The sequence below is a fragment of the Pimephales promelas genome, chromosome 10 (assembly GCF_988280905.1).
Source record: "Pimephales promelas chromosome 10, fPimPro1.hap1.1, whole genome shotgun sequence".
NCBI classification, from domain to species: Eukaryota; Metazoa; Chordata; class Actinopteri; order Cypriniformes; family Leuciscidae; genus Pimephales; species Pimephales promelas.
This window is the reverse complement of record NC_142778.1, coordinates 28,384,952-28,410,110: the sequence shown is the minus strand read 5'-3', so window position 1 is coordinate 28,410,110 and position 25,159 is coordinate 28,384,952. Positions and strand designations below refer to the sequence as shown.

The window sequence follows — 25,159 nt, the reverse complement described above, 5'->3', positions numbered from 1 at the left end:
AAACATAACGGAGCACTTACCGCAGACACAGGTGATCCACTTTGTCCCGTCAGTGCTATCGATGGGATGGCCGTATACTTCAGCACAAGTTTCATGGTCTGACTCTGTAGGGTATGGCAAATTCCATTTTTTTCAAAATAGTCGTCCTCAGTGAAATGTACTCAGCAAACACGTCCTTGATGATCTCTTTAGGTGTGTTTGGATCAATATTATCCAGAGCAAGTAACTCCATTGATTCATCAGGTCAGCGTCTTTGGCTTTATGCACAGCTGCACTACTTCCTGAACTTCAGCCAGCTCCTTGTTTCCTGTCTGCCATTATTGGCCAAATTGATTAATTCAGGTGTGTCTGATTATTGTTGCCATAACTACTGAGGTCAGGTACACCTGAATTAACCAATTTGACCAATAATGGCAGACAGGAAACAAGGAGCTGGCTTAAGTTCAGGAAGTAACTGTGCAGCTGTGCATAAAGCCAATTCTATGAAACATCATGGTATTACCTAGCCTGGTTCAACCAGACTCTAGTTCATTTCATTTCCAAATGAAATTGAGCGGAAGTGCGTAGGAGGGCGCAGCCAGGCTAGGTATTACCCGGTCTCCCCTGTTTATTGATGCAGCTACAATACAAGGGACATCCATGATTGTAAACTACGCTTTTAATATAGTAATCCTCTGAACAAACTCTCTGCTCCTAACCACAGTGCGTCTCAGGTGATGCAGTTATCACTCCGCCCAAGTAGCAGTGCTTCGCCTTCTGAGAATATAGTTCCCAATATATATATAATTAAAAGATGGCTGTCTCATATGACCTTGTTTTTTGTACACTCTGTGACTATACAAATCACATCATGTTAATAGAAACATGTTTGCGTTATTTTGTCACTTATTTGGGAATAGTATGCTGCTGCAACCATTTACATCCAGTCTTTGTGCTAAGCTAGGCTAGCGGTGGGTGCGTCAGACAGAGTTACAGCACGCCCGGAGATGAAAAAGGTGTATGGACTTATCTAACTCTGAGGGATGCTGAATAAGCCAAAGTCCCAAAAAGTCGGAGTATGTGATCCATTTAGATTTAGTAATCTAAAAGAACAGCAGTGCTTGATCACTTAGAAAGTGTTACTTGAAGGTGTTGTTGTGACTCACTAACAACCTGCAGCTCTAATCGGTTCCCGAATCAATGCGTTTGTGCATTATGTGATGTGTGCACCAGTCATTATTTCCTCAAATGAAATTTATTGACCTGAGTGGAACATAAACAACTGATAAAACTGTACAAAAATCAACAACACCACCTTGACCATGGCACCATACGCTTATCACTTAATACAAATCACTACATAAAAAGGTACTCTTTAGCTTTCACTTCTCTTAAAACACAGAAAATGCTAGTAATAACGTTACATTCAGCCAAACACTGTTACATATTTTGTGATAGACACAAATGGCCATTGCGTTTCAATCGATAATTCATCATACACATATATATTTATATATATATATAAACCAATAAATAAAAACATTTACTAAAAACACTTATGTACAGAAAAAAACATGCACTTTGTCCATTGAATTGGTCAAGGAGGGTTTGTAAACAGTTAGCAGGTTTTGGCAACATGCAGTGTGAACTTCAGGCTTCCGGCTCTTATTCCGGCATTGTGTTGCTAGGCGACAGGTTCCTCTGTTTGAAATACTGTGTGACCTGTTGCGGCAGCTCTGCCAATACGGATTTGGCTAAAGTTTCCTTCGGAGCCTGCAAAAACAACAAACACACGCAACGACATCATTGAGGATGCATATTTAAGTACAAGCTGGCAGTGGACACTTGTTAGATTGTTAAATCCACTTCCATGTAATGAAAACGAAGAAATGGCAGACACGTTCGGTTGTGTGGCGGTGAATGTTGGCACTGTTTCCTCCCATATTCTCGCTAAGCTAAATGAATTTTAATTTCCTCTGAATGGAGCCCAAATGAGGCAGTGCTGCCCGTTCCCTTCTGCTGTTGAGGAAATCACATGGCCCACAGACCGCCTACTCGTACTCCTACTGAAGATTCTGTTTACATGCGTGATCCAGGATTGGATTCACTTCAGAACAACAAGAAACTATCCAGAGGTCTGTGGCAACAGAAATATTGATTATATGCGTAAGCTAAAGCCTCTGGGTCAATTCATCTGCATGATATTGAGAGCTTAATGCAGCTGCTCAATAAAGACTTTTTGACCCTGCATTGAGATACCATAACATTTTTAAAGCATTGAATCATGCACCCAGTGACTATACCTTTATATAACTCAACCAGTGTACAATCAAGAGATCAAGCGAGAGAGGGAATCGAACTCACGTTGCGAAAGTCCCTGAACGGGACAAACTGCACGATGTCTCGGACCGCCTCCTCTCCTGTGTAGGATCGCAGCACGCTGCTGTCTCCATCCAGAAACTCCATGGCGGTGAAGTCGGCATTGCCCACCCCGATGATAATGATGGACATGGGAAGCTTGGCGGCTTGCACTATAGCGTGACGTGTTTCGTCCATGTCGCTGATCACTCCATCAGTAATAATCAGTAGTGTGAAGTATTGCTGCAAAAAAAGAAAGGGAAACTGTAATCTATTTGATCATCTATCAAAGATTGGTCCCAAAGTTGTAACACGCAAACAAACGCTTTTATTTAAAGAGCCCCTATCATGGATTTTTGAAAATGACTTAATATGGTGTGGAATATAGCTCTAAGGGGATGAAAACATCCTGCAAAGATTTATATCTGAAAGTGCACCGTATATAAAGATATTGTCTTTAAAAAGTGAGAGTCAACTCTGAGTCTATGAAATGAATTGTTTTTGAAACGAGTCATTAGCTGTTACATCGTGACGTAGACCCAGTTACTGCGCGCGCAGATGGAAGTGTAAACTTGAAGTCTACACATTCAAATACTTCATCATAGCATCATGTCGAGAAGACGCTGTGTTCTACAATGCAAAGATAGTTCAGCCACTTTGTTTTCATCAGGGACGAGCATGTGAAGAATCGGTGGTTAGAGTTCATATTTGCAACGATACCACAACAGTATAGCCCGATTGTGTTCACATTTTAATGACGAATCGTTCAAAAACATAAATGAATTCAAATGTGGATTCGCAAGCGGTTGTTCCTGAAGGAGGGCTCAGTAACTTACTTACCCAGTGTATATGGATCAGCTTCCTCCTATGAATCACAACCTGTAAGTATTATTAATAATTGTTGCTTTTATGGGTTTTGAACGGTTTTGTAGCGTCGGGCGCGAGGAGGGAAGGCGCAATAAGTATGTGTGTGCGCGTGTGTGTGTAAGTTACGCTCAGAGCAGCTTCTAGGTTTCCAATGTCAATTTTTTTTAAATATGTGAAATGTTTGCCGCTGTTATTGGAGTTGTCATAAAGAATAGAGCGTCTTGTAGTACTGCAGTGCTTTATCAATATGTTTATGCGTTATGCTAACAAACAATAACTGCGACTGGGTCTGTCATCTGACCAATTACTGCCGATTAGCGTCACGCAAAGGAGTGGTTTGGAAAAATGAGTCGTTGTACGAATCATTTGGGAGTCGGTGAGCAAATCAGTTAAAAATAAATGCATATTATAAGACAAATAAAGTGTTTTTTATCCTTGCATGCATGTTAAACTGTTTTTGGGAACTCCTAAAACAAAAATAGGAACATTTCAAATGCTATGATAGGGGCTCTTCAACGCAGTTGCTAGGGCATTGCTATGGTTTTCTGGGTGGTTGCTAGGACATTGCTATGGTGTTCTAAGGTGTTGCTAGCTTGTGTGTTGTGTGGGTTTACTTACCCAAGTCAAAAGAGACTTTTCAATGATTTTCTTGGCCCTAGATATGGAGTACACAATGCTGTTGTTGCTAGGGTATTGCTATAAGATTTTTAGTGTAATTGCTAGGGGGTTGCTACGGTGTTTGGGGTATTTCCTATACTGTTGCTATAGGGTGTAGCTAGCAGCTTGTTGAAGTGTTCAGGGTGCTTTACTTGTGTCCCAATTCAAAAGAGACATTTCTATGATTTTCTAGGCCAAACATGGAATCCACTATTTGGGATAATTGCTATGTGGCTGCTAAAGAATTTTGTGTAGTTGCTGGGTTGTTGCTAAGCTTTTAGCAAACATGTTCTAGGTGGTTGCTAGCGGATTAGTAAAGTGTTTTGGGAGGTGGCTTGGGACCCAAGTCCCAAGTACAAAAGCCATTTCTATGATTTTATCTTTTTTTTTTCCTTTTTATCATCCGCCAGGTGAAAATCATATATGCTGTATAATCGCTTAGAAAATCCCAAGCTCAATGATTTGACGTTTTGAAAAACCTCTAACCCTTACTTATGAGCAACAGTATTTAGCAAGAGCTGCTAATGACATATATTTCATCTAGCCCAAAATCCGACAGTTTACTCTGAGAAACAAAGACAGAGTGAAGGAAAATACGATACGTTTATGGGCTGTAATTCACGGCCCTCCCCCCACACAAAACAGGCAGACAGAAGCTGGAGTAGAAGTGTGGAGGGATTTACGCTGTCACTTTCCTTGCCTCCTGCTCTCCGTGGCAGCTCTTCTCTGACAGTAACACTTAGCATGGACCGCTGCCCGTCTCTCAAACCATAATTCATAGGCACAATACTTCAATACTTCCTCCAGGAGTCCAGCCTAACTACACACTCTCTGAAAGAAGAGAGTTGGATCCGCCACAGCGAAAGTTACACGAATTGGCCTTAAATTTAGCTGGTGCTAGCATAATCGAGCATACCGCACGAGAAATTGTTCTTTATTTTTTCACTGTGGTGAGCCGAGATATAAATATAGTACTGTATTTACCACAGTACACACTCTTGTGGACAACTAATCTTTGAGTGCCTCGAAACAGCATTGCATAATGAAACATCATGCTAAAGTGTTCCCTCACTTGCTCTAAAAAATATTGAATCGGTTAAACTGTCTATGACATAATAGTGGAGCTTACTAAGGTATGTAGGTAAATGTAATGCTACACGGGATATTATACTTAACTGGTAGCATGTGACTGTCGAATGTATTTGTTGTGCGATACATGGTACGGTACGGGATGAATACATTTACCTTAACTTACACCTCTACAGAATATTATTACCAAGAAGGCAACATAAACAGTGGACATTCATTTTAAACAGAAACAGAAAAAACTCTAGACCGTGCCATCTTCCCTTAGGTGTATAATGACCAAATGAGCAGTACATTCATGCGTAATGGAACAAGGGACAAGGCTGTGCCCCCTGCCCTAACAGCCATACTGTATTGCTGAGACACTGTGGGCAACACATCCTGTAGACACTGTGTTAACTGTCCTAAATATAACACTCAGAACATAACAAAGTCACACAAGCTGTCTAATCAATTATCATCCAAAATAACCAACACATAAAAAACGAAAAACCCCAAGTCAATGCAGGAAACACATTGGCGCACAATCCCTAATTCGTTTGGATCCCCTAACCTTTACAAAGACACTGTTTGGACAGGCTTAAACACAGTTAGTATCTGCTAGCTGCTGGGCTTCTTGCGGTCCCTGCCCAGCGTCACCAGCAGTGGACCGTGTATGACAGCGACCTCTTCCTCCCTGCTGTGGCCTCTGAAGTCTGGGCTTAACAGACAGGCTCATTAGCGTCTCATTACACAGAGCAGAGACACATACGCCGCTTAATTGAATATTTACAGACACAAATAATTGATTGATTGCCTCATAAAGTGTAGCACAAAATGTAAACACCTGTAATGCAGCACTTACGACACCACATTTCTGGATCCCTTGGCCATTTAGTTGTAGTGGAAACAAATAATGACTATAGCACACTTGAGGAGTTCACAAAACCCATTCTGCTTTAAGAGACGCTGCAAGCCCACAGCACTATCTTCCTCCTACTGCATTAAGGCTCTATTCTTCTCTATCTCTCTTCACTACCCATTTTTATCTTTTAGAGGTGACAGGGTGCAATTAGGGATAGAAAGCGCTCTAGGCTCTCCTAAAGGAGGTTAAATAATAACTAACTATTAAGTTTTCCTTCCAGGCCAAGCGTTTGGTGAAGAAGTGTGAGTTCATGATCTGCCACCATAGGAACTGCCTGCACTCATCTCAGGTTATAGTTTTGATTGACATGATGTTTTTATTGAGCACCAGGAGAGATAGCGCTATGTTAATTACATATTTCATTGGCTTTCATTGTTTTATTTTTAATTTATTTTAACCCTGTAAGCAGCTTAGTTGTTTTAGAGGTGCATTTGTAATTCATTACATAAAACATTTTGGGTGGTTCCCAAGAAAACATGCCCTGGTCTCATTTCGAGCCAAATTCAAATGAGAAAAATAATTGTTTTGAATGAATATTTTTCTGAAACTCTCCATAAGCATTTTGGCATTTTACTTTTCTCTATATACACTTACCTATGGGATAATTAGGAACACTAATACTATGTTTGACCCACTTTCGCCTTCAGAACTGCCTTAATTCTACGTGGCACTGATTCAACAAGGTGCTTAAAAGCATTCTTTAGAAATGTTGGCCCATATTGATCGGATAGCATCTTGCAGTTGATGGAGATTTGTGGGATGCACATCCAGGGCACGAAGCTCCCGTTCCACCACATCCCAAAGATGCTCTATTGTGTTGAGATCTGGTGACTGCGGGGGCCATTTTAGTACAGTGAACTCATTGTCATGTTCAAGAAACCAATTTGAAATGATTTGAGCTTCGTGACATGGTGCATTATCCTGATGGAAGTAGCCATCAGAGGATGGGTACATGGTGTCCATAAAGGGATGGACATGGTCAGAAACAATGCTCAGGTAGGCTGTGGCATTTAAACAATGCCCAATTGGCCCTAAGGGGCCTAAAGTGTGCCAAGAAAACATCCCCCATACTGTTACACCACCACCACCAGCCTGCACAGTGGTAACAAGGCATGATGGATCCATGTTCTTATTCTGTTTACGCCAAATTCTGACTCTACCATCTGAGTGTCTCAACAGAAATCGAGACTCATCAGAACCGGCAAACATTTTTCCAGTCTTCAACTGTCCAATTTTGGTGAGCTCTTGCAAATTGTAGCCTCTTTGTCCTATTTCTAGTGGAGATGAGTAGTTCCTGGTGGGGTCTTACCCGAAACTACTTAAATATTCCAAATACGAAATACGAAACTACTTAAATATTCCATAAATGCAAAAAAAGACATAAATGAATATGGTATGTAAACACTTTACAAATTGAAAATAATTCAAGCAGTATTAATATTATATTATTATAAAGAGTATTTGTGTGTGTGTGTAATGTATATATGCAATACAATGCAAAAATGCTTCTACTTCAGTTCACATGAAGCTACTTCTACTAGCTTCATGTGTGTCACCCTTATATTTTATAAAAAAAAATCTAATTTCAGAATATTTAAACATTTCATTTTAGAGTTATAAAGGTTCTAATCAAATGTGGACCACATTTGTGTGCAGCGCCAATCGTCGGTATGATGACAGCACTGGCATTCTGTGTAGCCTTGTTCCCTCGCAACAACTGAAAAGCGTCGCTCTGCTTTCCTCTGAAGCTGGCCTTGCTGCTGGCCTTTATACAGAACAGACCTGAGGGTGCAGCCTCATTAGTCATTAAAACCCAAGAACAACTGGGGAAAAAGAGAGAACATTTGTTCGCTGAATCTACTTCTATAAATAGCTCTAATTGAAAAGGGATTTTAATGGTTGTTTTCCACAGGGCAGATAATAAGAGTAGGAGAAATTGTGTGCACTGTGCTGTTCAACTTCAAACCCCCTAAACAGACTTTGAACTAACAACCAAAGGCACATTTTGTCAGAGTCTTATGGAGCAATTAGGCTCTGCTGAGCCAGGGTCAGTCCTGTTGCCAATTACGACAGCAAACAACCACACAGGCACGCCCTTCCAAAACACACAACACCGGCAAGACTGGATAACTGACTTCTTTTCCATCTGCATATGCAGAAAAATGGGATTTCATTTCCATATGCCACTTAAAAATGGCTCTATGGGTTAACTCCCTATACTGGAAACTCTAACAAACTTGATTGATTGATAATACTGTTAAAACACTAATATTGGAAATGATTATTACAAATTAAAAGTTTTTATTTTAATACATTTTAAAATGTTATTTATTCCTGTGATGGCAATTTTCATTTCGGTCTTCAGAGTCACATGATCCTTCAGAAATCATTCTACTAGGCTGATTTGCTGCTCAAAAAAAAAATTCTTCAATGTTCCTCAATGTTAATAATAGTTGAGCTGCTTAATATTATTGTTGATTTTTTTTCAGGATTCTTTGATAAATAGAAACTTCAAAAGAACAGCACTTATTTGAAATATAAATCTTTTGCAAAATTATAAATATCTTTACAGTATTTTTTTTACCAATTGTTTTGAATGGTATAATAAATGTGCATGGGGACTAGAGGCTGTCAAGCTCCTGAAAGGACATAAAACGTACTATAAAAGTCATTGCTCAAAATGTTGTTTGTCAAATTTGACATGTCAGTAACAAAATATGAGATATAAGTGCTGAGGTTTTGTTCTTATTCTATGATGCATATTTTGAACTTGCCAGTCACTGCCCCCTTTATTTCATTGTATGGAAAGAAAACAGCCAGTACATTCAGCTTAACTTTGGCTTTTGTACTCCAAACCTAAGAAAGTCATACAATGCGGTGACATGAGGGGGAGTAAATGATGACAGAATTTTCATTATTGTATGTACTTATCCTTGAGTACAGTGAAGCAAAACAGTCAGTTTAACAGTAAAATTGTCTGTGCTGCAGATAAAGTGAGAGATTTTAAAAGTACGTGAATTTTTCAATATTTCAAAATTGCAAGCTTAGAATCAGCTAGAGCCAAGAAACACTCGCAGAGCCGCAGTTGAGACTGAAGGAAATTTTGCACACGCTAAACAGGAAGTTAACAGAGTGAGCTAAACTTCACAAGTGGAAAGCTGTGGGAACACCCTGCTTGAAGAAACACAGACACATTGTGTTATCGCAGAAGAGAGTGAGCCCTAGTCTGCTCGCTCAAATGCTGCACGTATCTAAGACTAAGAAACCGAGGAGTTTTACAGTTTCCACTCGACGTCTCGAACACAGAGTAGTACTGTTCTTCTCTAAGTGGAGAGATTTATGTAAAGTGCGTGTGGATCCACTCCAGTTTTTCTTCATAGTCTTATGGGCCAAGTTGACAAAAGTAATGGGATGTAATGAGTCTAATGATGCTTTTAAATGCAGACTTGTTGTCCGGCTCTGCTCTGACACACATACACATCCGTCTGTGACTTGAGGACAAGCCTTTTTGTTCATTTAATGAGTGGCCATTAACTGTTAAACTGCTAAACAGTGACAGCAGGCAAAATGCATGAGACAGTCATTTGCTTTTGCATTTAAAACATTTAGCAGATGCTCTCATCCAGAGGGATTTCCAAAGTGCTTTAGCTTCACTTGTGAGACTGCCATGGCCAACAGATGGCAAGCGTTTCAGACAGTTATCTAATAAATCCATCATTTATTCAATGTACAAGTTATCATACAATCTAAACAAGCTAAAGGTACTTCAAAAACGGTAAAAATGAAGTCCATCCAAGCAATGAATGGTTTCTAGCACAAGACTAGCTTAACCAACTAGACTTCCTTCCTACTTTCCCTTGAGAAAAAACAACGCTCCTCCTGAACTTTTAGGTACTTACTGCGGCAGTGTCCTGCTGGAGGGCCTGGGTAGCGAAGCGGGCCACGTGGTTGATGATGGGGGAAAAGTTGGTGGGTCCATAGAAGCGGATGTGAGGCAGGGAGTTGGAATAAGCTTCAACGATCCCCTCAACACCTGTATGCATATAAAACAGCATCATTTATGCTACTGTAACTCTAAACATCAACTTTATCCTGTCTCTACAGGCAGAACAAATAGATGTTTGTGAGCCTCACCTAAGCAGAAAGGGTTTGTGGGGTTAAAGTTGATTGCAAATTCATGGGATACCTGGAATTCAAAGAGAAAAAGAACAACGATAAGAGTAGCTGGGGAGAAAAAAAACGATCAAAAATACAACTAAAACAGAGATAATGTAATTTTAATATAAATTATGATACATACTACTATTCAGAAGTTTTCCGTCATTAAGATTTTTAAAAAAAAGAAGTCTCTAATGCTCACTGAGAATGCATTTATTTGATCAAAAAAAAAATTACAGTAATATTGGTAAATATTATTAAATTTTAACTTTCAATTTTATAATATTTTTTAAAATGTACCAACTACTTCAGTCTTTAAAGGGATAATCCACTGTTTTTTCATATTAAACTATATTATTCCCTTAACTAAGACAAGTTGACACATACCTCTCTCATCTCAGTGCGTGCACTCAATCACTCTGGCGCGAGACACTTTAATCGCACTTAACTTATCCAGTTGGAGGGATACTCCAAACGGTGGAGTATCCCTTTAATGTTTTATGATCCTTCAAAAATCATTGTAAGATGCAGATTTGATGCTCAATTTTTGTTTTGTTTTCTATTAAAAAAATTGTTTCTTATTAAAGGGTTAGTTCACCCAAAAATGAAACTTATTTCAGTATTTACTCACCCTCATGTTGTTCCAACCCCATAAGACCTTCGTTCATTTTCGGAACATGAATTAAGATATTTTTGATTAAATCTGAGAGCTGGATCACTCCTGCATACTAGTCCATAGGCTTCTTGAGGAATTGAAACTTGCCGGCCTCGAAAAGTAATTAAAGACATCGTTAAAATAGTCCTTCAGGGGTTCAATCTTAACTTTATCAAGTGACAAGAACACTTTTTGTGCGCAAAAACAAACAAAAATAACGACTTTATTTCAACTATTCACTTCCTTCTTTATGGGCCTCTAGTCAGTTAACGTAGTGTGAATGCGTAGAGCTACGTCACACGTAGGCTCACTATTGGCCGACGCTGTTAAACTAGTAACCTGACTCGAGGCCCAAAGAGAAGGACATGAATAGTTGAAATAAAGTCGTTATTTTTGTTGTTTTTTGCGCACAAAAAGTGTTCTTGTCATTTGATAAACTTAAGATTGAGCCACTGTAGTCACTTGGACTATTTTAACGATGTCTTTAATTACTTTTCGAGGACGGCAAGTTTCAATTCCTCAAGAAGCCTATGGACTAGTATGGAGGAGTGATGCTGCTCTCAGATTTCATCAAAAATATCTTAATTCGTGTTCCGAAGATGAACGAAGGTCTTACGGGGTTGGAACAACATGAGGGTGAGTAAATGCTGACAGAATTTTCATTTTTGGGTGAACTAACCCTTTAAAACTAACGTAAATTTGGCTTATTACAGAAGTGAACAATTTTAATTGATCATGACAGCAGTTATTCATCAAATGAACAAATGATGGAGAAGAATGTTATGAGAATATACAAGAAGTGCCAAAGATGAGTGCGCTTTTGCCATAATTTGCATAATTCCTTTCAGTGAATTGTGTGCTAATACAAACGCAACATGTGCAAATAAACGGCGGGTGCAATTTATTCCTTGTGAAATGCCCCCCTCAGACTTCCTTGTATTCACTTCAGCGCCATGGCAACGCAGATGGGATGACAGTTGTGTAATCACTGGGATCTGTGAGTATTATTCATTTTCTTTATCTACCTCTTCTCTGTCTTGCACTTCACATTCTTGTTTCCATTTCACAGTTCTGAAGCATTAGCAGGCTTTCACATTCAATTCCATTTGATTATTTAAAAGGACGACTAGTATGAGATGCACAAAAATAAACTTTACATTGACAAAAACGCACACGCATTTACGGACAATCTTTCTTACCTTCCAGTCGGGTGGGAGTTGAGCCCCGAATCCAAGTGCAGGAAACATTTTGTCCCTGTGGACATGAAGTGTGAAGGATAAGTGTGATTTTACCAGACATGTGGCCATATGTAGACTTTTAAATTGTGTTTTTAGTAAAAGCACTGTTACATACGTGTCATAGTCTTGGATGATCTGGCCTACAGCCCATATGGCAGACAGATATTCGTTGCTGCCCATTGGGTTGATATAATGCAGGGATGACGGCTCCCTGGGGTTTCCATTGGACGCTGTGAAGTCGATGCCAACCTGAAGAAACACGCATCCACAATGTAATACGGTTGTGTGTGCCAATTGGGCTGGTATATAAAAAAAGACAAGCAGCTGTTAGTACGATGCATTTCATAAGCTTTTCCCTCAGTTGCTGGGCCATCAAAGCCCTTAGCTACAGGCGATGTTGTTATCACCCAGGGAGGTTGAACCGTCAGATCTGCTCAAACTGAGATCTGATGTCTCCTGGTTTATGACCGCCATAGGACAGAGCTATGTTCTCTGACTACATGCTTACAAGACATTACCAGTGCAGAGAGACCAGTGTCTAACCTTCACACTCTTGCTAAAGCACACCTAACCACTGGATGGTCACTCCCCCTGGGGCGGAAAACCGATTAATGAAGGAAAGGGAATAGGAGGTGACAGAATGAGGGTGCCCTTTCTTGTAGTTATCCTCACATTGCCTGTCATGGCCTCTGGGTGACTGAGCTGTGAAGTTTAGCACATGAGTATAAACCAAAGTGATGTCTACTATATTTTCTCTGGTGTGGCTGTTACAACTGTTAACTTCACATTTTCCATTGCTTTGTGAGAGTACCTTTCTTGCAATAGAATATTGACACAGAATATAAATTCTGTCATCATTAAAGGGATACTCCACTGTTTTTTTAATTTTAAACGATGTTATTCCCTTAACTAAGACGAGTTGATGCATACCTCAATCACTCTGGTGCGTGAGACACTTTGATCGCACATAACTTAGCCCAGTTCATTCAATATGGGCCGTTTTGATTATTTCGATTTCTTTAGTTGTGAAATTAACACTAAATGACCAAATGCGCAGATTTGTTGTCCCAACTGTTTATGTTCACTTAAGACATTAATGAATGCATTTAAGTGAAAACTCCCCAAGACGGACATTCAGACATATTTTTTTGTGTGTATTTTTCCGTTTAAGCACACGCCAGAAGCCCAAAGTAACCTATTCTTGTCCATGGACACACAGAAAGCCACTCGTGAAAGGCGTCAGCACACCACTTTGAATGTGGCATTGTGTTTTCATAATCGTTGGAAACCAGGATCAAAAATGAAATTAAAATTCTATTAATCACAGCCATAGGCATTATATCATTTTTGAGAGCAAGGGGGCCTCCTGGTAGTTCGGGCTTCGGGGGCCCAACGTAACTTGAGTACTTGCGTATGCCTTTACCATCGTACCATAAATGACCGAATTTTCATTTTTGGGTGAACTTTTTGTTTAAAAAGAAGCACAGCTTAAAATGAGTAATAGTCTATAGACCGCAACTACCATTTTTTATTTCAACTTCCAAATGAATAGAAATAACCTGCAGGCCTTCCCCAATTCTCCCTTTCTGGCCTATGGTGAGTAAAATCCCAAAAGCCTCAATATAAAGAGAAAACACTGCTTCTGAATCCTGAATTCAGGAGTCTGTTTGGCCGATGCTGAACCTGACCTCGACTGCCTTTATAAAGATGCGGTGAGGAGCACTTTTCAAACAGCTGAGATCACAGCCGCAGCTCTGAGGAAAGCACTGGGAAAATTAGAGACAGGTAACGTTTGAATGTCACAAATACTGTCTATATTTAAAGCTTAAAGAGACGGTTCATCCATGAATTGAATTTTGCCATCAGTAACTTAATCTAAGTAGCGATGTCTGATTCATAAACAAATCCTTCTTTTGAAGAATCTTTTTTTTACACTAAATCAGTTGTTTCAGTTCACAAAACCTGCATGATTTTTGATTTAAAAAAAAGAAAATCATAAAGGTTTAGTATAATATAAAAGTGAATAACTTCTTGTTTGGATGGATGAACTAATCCTTTAAAAGCTAAATAAATATTTTTAATTAATATTAATCTATACAGAAACTGCCCTACTGGTGAAATCTGAAAAATATAAAAATATCAAACAATTATCAAAATCACTTTCCTTTGTTCAGAGGCTCACACGGCTTCTCTCGCTTTCTCTCCCTCTCTCTTTTTTCTTTACATCCCCCTGTCTCTCTGTCTTTAGTTTCAAATGAGAGACATGAACCTCTACACTGCAGCACACTGTAACTATAGCAACCTGTGAATTTCACTCACTTTCAGTATCATTTCTTACCAATCACACTGGTGAAGGCAATTGAGTCACATAAAGAAACAGCGTACGTAAAGAAAACAGGCGGATTCAACAAATTTGACTTTAAGCATCAATTGCTCAAAATTCAGTGACGCAAACCATCAAATGGATCCACTATACAAATCTGACTCCTTGCATTCTGCCATTGTGCTTTTCAGCTGATTTTTTTTGTCAGTATTTTCGAAATCATCTGCATACAAATGATGTTATTGCATTCTGCATGCATAAACCCCCCTCCCCTCAAATCTGTGACAAAGAAAAAAAACAACAGAAAATTAATTCCAGAGGTGACGTTATCATACTTACAGTAAACATGAGCTGACAGCCACCCAGAATGTAGTCCAGGAACGAGTAGTTTCTCGTAATCTAACAAAGGAGCAATACATATATTCACATAAATAAAGCACATAACCACCCTATGACATTCCCTTAAGCTAAAGGTTGTAAAATGGTTGAATTCAAATAGAGATTTAATGAGAACCACTGAGTCATTTTCTGTTTTAATGCCTGAATCCATCAGTAGAGCTGATTAAACGGTGACAGTGCAGGAGTGACAGGTGTTTTATGCTGATATTAATACATGTTATTTAAAGGGGATTTAGCACTTTTAAATTAATCTGTCCTTACAGCGAAGCCACAAGTAAAGGCCTAATATAAATGTAATTAAATAAGCCAGAACAAGGAAGGTGCTTTAATGTGCTAGCAGAATGTATTTAATAACACTTATTTTGTTGCATGTGCATAGAGAATGTGTGAAATTGCTTTCTCTTTTTATTTACTTACCTTACATGACTTCACAATTATGATCCCAGAGTTTTTGTAGCTCTTTTTCTTCTGTTTTTTGGGATTAATGCATTCAAACTCAACCTGTAAACAGAGAACAGTGTTATTGTCCACTTTAAATCATTTCAATTTTGTGTGTGTGTGTGTGTGTGTATATATACAGTATATATACTGTATGTACTGTATATATAAAGTTATTTTAAGGTCTCCCTTAAGCAAATTTGAGACATACAATTTAGATATTGCTGTATAGAAGCCACCACACAGCAACTATTCTGATAAGATAATACAAGTATCAGCATCCTCTGTGAATTTTAGAGTGAGCATTCGAGTGAAATGTGAATACCGAGGGGTAACAACCTCTGCGGGCGGGCGGGCACTCGATTCCTTTACAACATGGCACAAAATTCATCATATCTCTAAGCTAAGGCTGTGCAACAGAATGACAGCACCTGAAACCAGTGAAAGGATGTTAATTAGTACACTTACTCTTTCTCCAGGAGAACATTTACGCATGTTCTGCCTAAGTGTGACTGGCAACAAACAATGCTTGTTCTGGTAAACAAGGCAGCGGTAAAATAAGAGCGATTTGCATCTCAAAAGAGCCAGTTATACACTCTTCTGTTTCTCCCTCCCACCTCTTTTCTCCTTCTCTCTCTGTCTCTCCCTCTCTCACTCACTAATTCTCAGCTTCATTATGCCAGATAATGAGGCATAGCTAGTACTCACATAGTATTCTGGCGCAAGAGTGGCAGGCATTAATGTGAGCCAAGCTTTACTTCACGCATTTAGTTCCTACATTCTGGAAATTATGATTCTCTACAGTGTTAATTGAAGGCAAGCCCACCTCCAATGTGTTCTGCGCTTCGCTCATCTTGTTAACGGTGGTCTGAAACTCGCCGATGAAGTCATGGCCTCCGTCGTTGTCGTAATCGTAGCACAGCACCTGTGACATCACACAATTATTGCGAGTTATGACACGTTGTAGAATAAGTTCTACTGGGACTCTTCAAACACAGACTATGACTAGATAGCAAAATATGTACTTAAAGGAGTAGTTCACTTTTAAAAAAACTTTTGCTGATAATTTACTCACCCCCATGTCATCCAAGATATCCATGTCTTTCTTTCTTCAGTCGAAAAGAAATTAAGGTTTTTGATGAAATCATTCCAGGATTTTTCTCCATATAATGGACTTCAATGGGAACCAAACGGTTCAAGGTCCAAAAGACAGTTTCAGTGCAAACTGCAAACTGTTTAAAGGGCTTTAAACGATTTCAGACGATGAATAAAGGTCTTATCAGGCGAAACGATCGCTCATTTGAAAAAAAAAATACAAAAAGTTTAAGTTTTATAAGCTCAAATGCTCGCCTTGCGCTGTTCTGTGATGCGCGTTCGTGACTCGCCTGTTCAAAGTCGTTCATCAAAATGAACGAATCTTTTCCTGAGTCAACTCGTTAATTTCGTTCGTTGAATGAACCAAATGACACGAAAAAAGATTTGTGCATTTTGATAAACGAGTTCGAACAGGAGAGTCACGAACGTGCATCACAGAACAGAGCAAGGCGAGCATTTGAGCTTATAAAACTTAAACTTTGTTTTTTTTTTTTTAAATGAGCGACCATTTCGCTTGATAAGACCCTTATTCATCGTCTGAAATTGTTTAAAGCCCTTTAAACAGTTTGCAGTTTGCACTAAAACTGTCTTTTGGACCTTGAACCATTTGGTTCCCACTGAAGTGCATTATATGGAGAAAAATGCTGTAATGTTAAAACCTTAATTTCTTTTCAACTGAAGAAAGAAAGACATGGATATCTTGGATGACATAGGGGGAGTAAATTATCAGCAATTTTTTTGTGAATTAGTGAATTACTCCTTTAAACCACAAACCTTGATGTTTCTGTCCACATCTCCATTACAAAGTGAGATTAGAGGCACTGTGAAAGGCTTCCATACAGGATCCAAAGTGTTCTTAATGACCTGAAGTCACACACACAAATGGCTATTATTATTTTTTGCTGGCCTTCAATAACACTGTCTGAACCACAAGCTTAACATCTGATAAAACAAAACGAGAATATCAGCAACATTGAGTCTATTTAGCATCTTACCTCTGTTCTGTGAACCATCATCCATTTTCCATCATCCCCTTGTTTGTGAAATTCTAAATAGGGGTCTGATTTACCGAAAAAGTCCTGAAAAACAACCAAAAACATCATCATCTTCTATCGCTGAGTGCTTTTTAAAGTGCTTGAATGGTTATCACAACCTCTTAACTCACCTTTTTATCCAGCTTCCTCCCACACATAGTTAGGGTGATTATTCTGTTGTCTGATAACTCCTGGGCTGTTATCTAGACAAAACGGAGCATATCATAACGAACTCTATCAATGCATGTCTGTTATGGTGTGTTATGTGATGTCTTACTGTGATGGCCCCCTTCCCTGCTGGCTTGCCATTAGCTAAAATCAGTGGTCGATGTAGCTTCTTATTTGACACAATCTAAAACAGAACAGATGGCCCGATAAATGCACAAGTAGTAGAGGCGATACAGAGAGCTAATTTATCATAACTAAGATCATAAAAGCTTAAGATTATCCAACTATAGTGATGTGAAACAGCACACTGCAGATTGATCTGGAAGCCAAAAAAATATGTTAGTGTTACCGTACCACTCCCAATGTGCAGGTGAACTCGCCCAGAAAGTCGTGTTCGTAAAGCTGGCTGCTACACTTGTCCTCATCAAACATGGCAAACTTGAGTTTCTGGACCTCCTCAAAGTGGTAATCCACTTGGAATTTCACACCAAATACTGGATTCAGGTTGTTTATGGCCGTCTCCGTTCGGGCCAACTGAAATGACAAAATACAGATAAAAATCCAGGTGACTATCAAAATGTATTTACTAACTTATAGAGCAACTTTATACAACACATTATGTGTCTTTCAGTGGTGTAATATAAATATGTGGATCTTCGCTAATAAGTCATCCTGAAATCAAACTTGACCATTTTTATTTTATACAGAGTGCTGACAAATAAATGACTTATCCGTGCACATCATTTATTTTATTTTATTTAATTCATGTGCACTTATAATCTTTAATCAAAAAAGTCAACACCCTCTCCCCCTCGAATCTAAATATCTTTCACAAATCACAACTGAACTGACTGCAAACTGGAATTCAGGTCTACCTCCATTAAGCCCAACTCCATACGATCCAATCAATTCCAGAGGAAGAAATCCAGTCATCCACTCTACAATTCCTTTCACTCGGATATACATCACAATAGGGAAGAAAAGGCACTTCATGCCGACTTTAAGTGAAAAGAGATTGAAATGCTAAAAGTTAATTATAGCTTAATATATCAGTATACTCACTCCATAATCAAATCAGTTTTTTTGGGGGGGGGATTGTAACTTTATTTTAATGGCAACTTAAAGCAAAAAGTTCTAAAATGTCTTATGTATTTATTCTAAATTGTTTTTGGAATATTTTTTCTCTTTTATTTTTTAATATGTAATTCCCATTCCTGACCCTTCATATATTCTCATTACTGAAGTAGAGTAATAAAATAGTAGTGTAATAAAATATTAAATTCAAGGCAGCATAAATTACAAACAGTATATATTTATATACAAAAATATATGGTCTCACTTTAGATTATGTATATATGATTTTTGCCTCAATAAACTCCTAATTACTGCTTATTAATATTACGGTAGTTGTTAAGTGTAGGATTAAGGGATGTAGAATATGGTCATGCAGAATTAACATGTGCTTTATAATGACTAATAAACAGCCAATATCCTTGTAATTTGCGTGCTAATAAGCAATTAGTAATTAGTAAGAACTGAAGTGTTACCAAATATATTTATATATTATTAAATACTATAGGAATAAGAATTGAATTGTTTTGCATTATTACTACTATACTGGTGTAGAGATCATGACATTAAAGAGAGCTTGGGCAGCGTTTTTGTTTGTTTATTATTTATCTGTATGTAAATTGTCATTTATTATTAGCGTTCTAAATTCCTGAAATCATCATGTTCTAAAATGCATTTAACCATGCATTTTTATACTACAAACACATTCCTTTGTTTGTCCCCGGTGTTTCCATGGCTACAGTGTACCGTGGAAGAGTGATTTCATGAACTGGCCTGCGATGACCAGACCGCTGAGGGCATGGTCTCATAGAGACTGTACAGGACACGTGTGCTCACTCCAACATATTTTCCTCTTTGGTTCATGTTTTTATTAAATTTTGCTTCCAACATGCCAGCTATTTCAGCTTCTATGCTTCCAACTTGTGGCTTTTTGTCCCCTAAGATATCTCTAACACTCCCAATTCCATCTTCTTTTCTTTCATATACGCATGTCAATCTTCTCTCTTCAGTCTTCAATCTTCAATCTTCACTCTATCTCTAACTCCACCAGATTTTATTAAATGTTAACCAAAATAACTCCACTATTGTGTGAAGGTAAGGTGGAAAATGAACACATTTCATCACTCCTTACCTCCACCCAGTTTCCATCCACATCATGGAAAAGAACACAGAAAGGGTCAGACTTGGATGCCACGTCACGGTCCAGCAGGTTGGAGCCGCAGACGGAGAGCTCTACCTTTGTGATGCAGTGCTGGGTCCCAATGGCAGGACCCGCGTCGGGGCCCGAGGCCAGAGTATGGGCCATGGAGATGGGGGTACCTCCTCTCCCACACCCTGGGGGCAACAAAACACAATTTCAATTCTCACTATAACTTTTACATACTCATTTGCAAAGAATTATTAATTCAGAAAACATAGAATTTACGTATTTTAACCTGAAAATATTTTGGAACATTTTAAACAAGAAAATACGATGACATAAAACTGATAGGAAATATGAAGTATTAGAATATTAATTTAATGTCAGGTCTTCAGGCCAGGTTAAACCATTTTTCAAATCATATTTTTTTTTACTCAAATTATTATGTTATGCAGATATAACAAGCATTTTGACCAGTGGTCTCAGACTTTTGAGACTTTTTTATTTTCTCTTTAAAAAGCAATACCACCTACTGTTTTAAAGCTACACTGTGTAACTCTTTTAGTTCATTCTTAGCTAAAAAGACTTGTTACTAAAAAGACAAAAATATATGTGCTCATCAATGTATATTTACTTTGTTCAAGTAATAAAGTATTCTCGTGAGTGTATAATATGCCATTGAAAATACATACGGGTAAGGGGTCCTAATGTTGGTCGCCATGTTGAAAGTACATTAGCCAAAGAGGGACATACCCGTTAATTCAAGCTTCACTTTTCGCGTTTACGTTTGAGTTAACACTCATGGACGAGGTCGAACTGGAAGCCATGTTAATCTTGGACTACATTGGCCGCCGTAGGAGTTAAAACCAAATCGGAATTGAGAGGAACAGAAACTAATATTCACTGGAAGGTCATATACCTTTTCACCGCTAGATGGGGGTAAAAATCACACAGTGTAGCTTTAAAGGAGTAGTTCACTTTAAAAAAAAACTTTTGCTGATAATTTACTCACCCCCATGTCATCCAAGATGTCCATGTCTTTCTTACTTCAGTCGAAAAGAAATTAATGCTTTTGATGAAAACATTCCAGGATTTTCTCCATATTGGGGACTTCAATGGGAACCAAACAGTTCAAGGTCCAAATGAGAGTTTCAGTGCAGCTTCAAAGGGCTTTAAACGACACCAGACGATGAATAAGGGTCTTGTCTAGCAAAACAATGGGCCATTTCAAAATTAAATAAAAAAGTTTAAGTTTTATAAGCTCAAATGCTCGCCTTGCTCTGTTCTGCGATGAGCGTTCGTGACTCTCCTTTTCAAACTCCTTCATCAAAAGACTCGAAGGGTCCTAGATAAGACCCTTATTCATTGTCTGGTGTCGTTTAAAGCCCTTTGAAGCTGCAATGAAACTCTCATTTGGACCTTGAACTGTTTGGTTCCCATTGAAGTCCATTATATGGAGAAAATCCTCGAATGTTTTCATCAAAAGCCTTAATTTCTTTTCGACTGAAGAAAGAAAGACATGGACATCTTGGATGATATGGAGATGAGAAAATTATCAGCAAAAGTTTTTTTTAAAGTGAACTTCTAAATTTGAAATGCAAATTTCTAACTCTAAATAGCCAAAATAATCAAAACTTTGCTGAGAAAAACAGTCTACATGCCGTCTTTAGCAAGTAAAAGTTGCAAAAGTTGCCTTGATCTTGATATACATAATTTAAAGAAAAAAAAAATCATGTTAAAATGAGAGTAACAAATATGATATCTCAGGCTTTTGAGGAACATTTATATTAATCAACATTGAATTGCATTGCATTTTATGTTTTACCCCCCACAATAAAAGAGCTTTGATTATAAAACTAAGGATTATCTGCTATAATGTTATAAACATCTCATTGATTTACATTATAAGCTATCAAAATTTTTTTGGCCATATGAATATTATCACTTCAAGTATGAGCTTCAAATTCTCCTACTATAAGCCATAAAAATCTGATGTATCAAATAAAATACTTAAAAATAAAATAACAAAGAAACATATGCATTTTTTAAATTTTATGTGGGGTTTTTTTTTTACTATTATTCCATATGTCAGACTTTACAGGGTTAAAAAAAACATTAAATGGTAAAACGGAAAAAAATTGATACTGGAACCTTGTAAATAGCTGAATTACACAACATTGTTTGCCCTTTTATGACAGAAATGTCTTGGCCACACGTCTGAGACAGGAATGCTTGAGTTCATGGTCCCCTGACAAACAACTCCTTGAATAAACACTAAACATGCAAACACTATGATTTCCACAAGCATCAATACATGCAGACACTCGCGCACACAGAACACGAGCCTCACACCAGGACACGAGGAATACAGTGAGGGCTCTTGTTGCTTAGATACTGATGTACCACTGTCTCTTTCTGTGTTAATGTCACAAACCACAATTAGGCTGTGACCACCATAGACAAAGCATGAGTGAAAATGACAATCATGTTACAATACATCACACTACAATTTATCATGATAACAAGAGTCACCATTTTTATCCAAGTTAGTCCTGTACAACAATGGAAACATTTCTTGATAAGCTGGGAACTCACCTAAGTTTCCATCCCAAAATGGCATCTTTGAGTTTGTAATGGATGTTTCGGATTCTAAATGGACTCTGTATTCAAATAACCATTATATAGTGCAGCGTTGTTGGTAACCATTTCCAGAATAATGACACGTTCCGCATGACCGTGATGTCATGGAAAAAAATACACAGTCTCTAAATCAAACTAAATCTCATTCAAGAAAGTGCACAACCGGATGAGACACATCCAGAAACACTCCACAAATGATTAACCCTCCTCTTAACCTTGCTTCCTAATGTAATCGCTGTTGTCAGGACCAATGTCCATAAAATCATTCAGTGTTTTATCCTGACATGAGCCGGCCGTGCGAGGTCAAAATGGCAACACACATCCAAGATGACTTAACCTCTAAGTGATCATCAACTCAACCCTTCATCACTTATCTCCAAAGTGCAGAGACAGATTATACATTAACGAGTGGAAAACAAGTGTAGGGCAGTAATCAAATATGGAGTATGCTGTTATGATTTTATTAACAATTACAATGATTTTATTGCTCATACTGAAGTCATAATAAATAATGCGGACTGTAGAAATAAAATAAATATTGCATATTTCATTGTTGGATCATGAAAAACATGTATGAGATATCCAGCCAGTTTATTAGATACACTAATAAACTGGTGGTGTGTGAAAATCCCAGTAGATCTGCATTTTATGATACTCAGACTAGCCCATTAACAGCCATGCCACGTTCAAAGCCTCTCAAATCACATTTCTTCCCTATTCTGATGCTCAGCTTGAACTTCAGCAGATCGTCTTGACCATGTCCACATGCATTGAGATGCTGCCATGCGATTGGCTGAAAGATATTTGTATGCATATTTATACCCAATAAAGTGGCCGGTAATTATACTATGATGACCGTGTAAGTAAATGCAGTAAGTTTGATATAAATGTTAAATAATAACTGACATAATTAAACACTGTTTACTTGTAAACACATAGTTCATCGTCACAGGTTTGATTTGACAAAAAAATGTTGTATGGAATAATTAATATAAATGCTTTATCAAAAATATGAGCGTCATTTCTGCTTTGTCCCATAGACTTCCTTGGTAAGTGAATTACAATAGAAACAATTTTAGTTTGTTTTTGTGAACTGAGGTGGTAATTGCAAGCTTCACTTGTTTTAAATCCTAAATATTCCCTCAAAGGAAAAGAAGTAACCCATAGACACAACATTTCTTTGTAGTGTATGTAATTTATACACTATAAAATAACAGTGATTTAACCTGACTTTCTGTGTTTGTGACACTAACCTCTAGACATGGAACAGATCACTATAAAGAGCACATCGAGTTTTACTACTATAACATAAATACATACTTCCCCTGTCATACTGTTAGGCATTATCTTTATGGTCATAGGATTACAATGTGCAAACTAGCAGCACAGAGGAAGATTTAAAGTATCTGATGTCAATTCACACTCCAATTTGCTCTTTAATGTCAAAGGAAATATTCTCTTATTATTATTAATTGTAAGTTTGCTTTTTGTGATTAATGTTTACAAAAAACTGATTCAAAAAATATTTTTAAAATGTCAATATTATTCAAGCATCTATGTGACAATGTTGCAGTTTAAGCATCACCCTTTCGCTTAACTGTCAAGCCAAATATTTACTTAAAGATTACAAAGGGCAACATCCTGTTTACTCTGATAATAAGATGTAAAGCCATGCAGTTGAGGGGGAGAGTTAATAATGGCTGACTGAGAACAACATGAATGGAGGTTGTAGCAGTCTACTCTACATATAGTTAAAAAAATTTCCAACTGAAAAAAAAAAAAATGGGTCAATGAAACAGCAACTGAATCAATGAACTGGATCTATTAAGTTATTCTAAATTACATAAAAAAATGCAATCCATTCAAAGAGAACTTGCATACATCTCTTCTATACTAATATTAAAGGTGGAAAGAAAGTGTAGTACTTTATATAGGTATGAGATGGTTACACAACCTGACATTTTTAGATTCATTAAATCTATAGTTTGTAGAAAAATGGACAAATGTTTCCAAAGCATTCATGAAATCAACAGGAAATCAACATTAGAGTGAATGAAGCTAAACAGGGCGACTTTTGGCATTGGGAATTGCCCTTTTCCCTGAATTCACTCTTCAAAGATGACATTTATAAGAACTTAGTAACATTGTAACACATTGTAACTGTAATTTGAAGAGTAGAATACTCATTTTTATCATTTTGGTAACCATTGTATGACGCCATTAGCTCAAAATGTTCAGAGTTCTCTTTGGTTGTTCTGATGCTTTTGTAATGAATTATTATTCGAAATTTTGGCTTGTCAGTTGTTTTCTTAATCGTTCACACCGGAACTCTTTATGCTTATTACTTCCTTTCACACGTTAAAATGTAACAAACCCTACGTGTTTGTGAATCGAAATCATTACTTCATGAAGTCACTGTATAACTCAATAATAACTCACCTCTCGAAGCTTTTGCGCAATAGGTACGCAACCTACTTTTCTTCAGCGTCTTCTGTCGTTATTTCTACTGTTGGTGGCAGCAACTCGGCTTGTCAAAAGTATTGTGGGTTGATTGCATTATCCAGCCCCAGAAGGTAAACGGCGTTAAAGAAGAAAGCGCGTCGCCCAGTTCAAGCGCGTGCGGTGCAGACTCCAGAGTCGCGCGCTCAATGAACCAACAGTTAGTTTTCACAGCTCTGAACTCCGCCCGTGTCTCATCTGTCATTACCATGAGCTAGTCTCTTCTGAGCTGTACCACTATCGAAAAAGATGAAAAAGGAGAAGAAAAGAAAGTAACACATTTGTGTTTTACATGTGTGCCTGTCGCATCTTGAAGTAGGCTATTTTGCTAAAGAGCACGGGAACGCGCGCGCATTGTTCTTAAAAACTCGAGGAAAACTTATATTTTTTAGAAAATAAATAAAACGCTTACTGTCTACTGTTTCATTTGACTCAATTTCATAAGTTTA

At 37.9% G+C, this 25,159-nt stretch overlaps 1 protein-coding gene across 3 annotated transcripts; it reads right to left on the bottom strand.

The window, feature by feature from the left end:
* Positions 1–1,215: 1,215 nt before the first annotated feature.
* cpne2 (copine 2) lies at positions 1,216–25,159 on the bottom strand. Of its 3 annotated transcripts, none has more exons than XM_039692573.2 (16): positions 24,651–25,159; positions 19,563–19,765; positions 17,714–17,893; positions 17,469–17,543; positions 17,323–17,394; positions 17,153–17,236; positions 16,932–17,021; positions 15,889–15,987; positions 15,042–15,125; positions 14,565–14,624; positions 12,018–12,151; positions 11,864–11,918; positions 9,986–10,037; positions 9,751–9,884; positions 2,344–2,580; positions 1,216–1,752 (listed from the first exon to the last, which is right to left on the bottom strand). In XM_039692573.2, the coding sequence occupies exons 2-16, from the start codon at positions 19,734–19,736 to the stop codon at positions 1,645–1,647; spliced, it is 1,638 nt and encodes a 545-aa protein (XP_039548507.2). In that variant the 5' UTR covers positions 19,737–19,765; positions 24,651–25,159; the 3' UTR covers positions 1,216–1,644. The 3 variants fall into 3 exon arrangements, with proteins under 3 accessions (XP_039548507.2, XP_039548506.2, XP_088972537.1); XM_039692572.2 differs by lacking the exon at positions 24,651–25,159 and adding an exon at positions 22,167–22,273; XM_089116411.1 differs by lacking the exons at positions 1,216–1,752; positions 2,344–2,580; positions 9,751–9,884; positions 9,986–10,037; positions 24,651–25,159 and adding exons at positions 11,383–11,659; positions 22,167–22,273.

What these genes read in the sequence shown, in the direction of transcription:
- cpne2 (XM_039692572.2), bottom strand. Translation starts at nt 22,191, where the DNA reads ATGCCATTTTGGGATGGAAACTTAG. An exon ending in GCTGTCAGCTCATGTTTACT is followed by an intron (nt 12,152 to 14,564) that starts GTAAGTATGATA and finishes GTGTTTCTTCAG; the next exon opens with GTTGGCATCGACTTCACAGC. An exon ending in TCCAGCAGGACACTGCCGCA is followed by an intron (nt 2,581 to 9,750) that starts GTAAGTACCTAA and finishes CTTTTTTTGCAG; the next exon opens with CAATACTTCACACTACTGAT.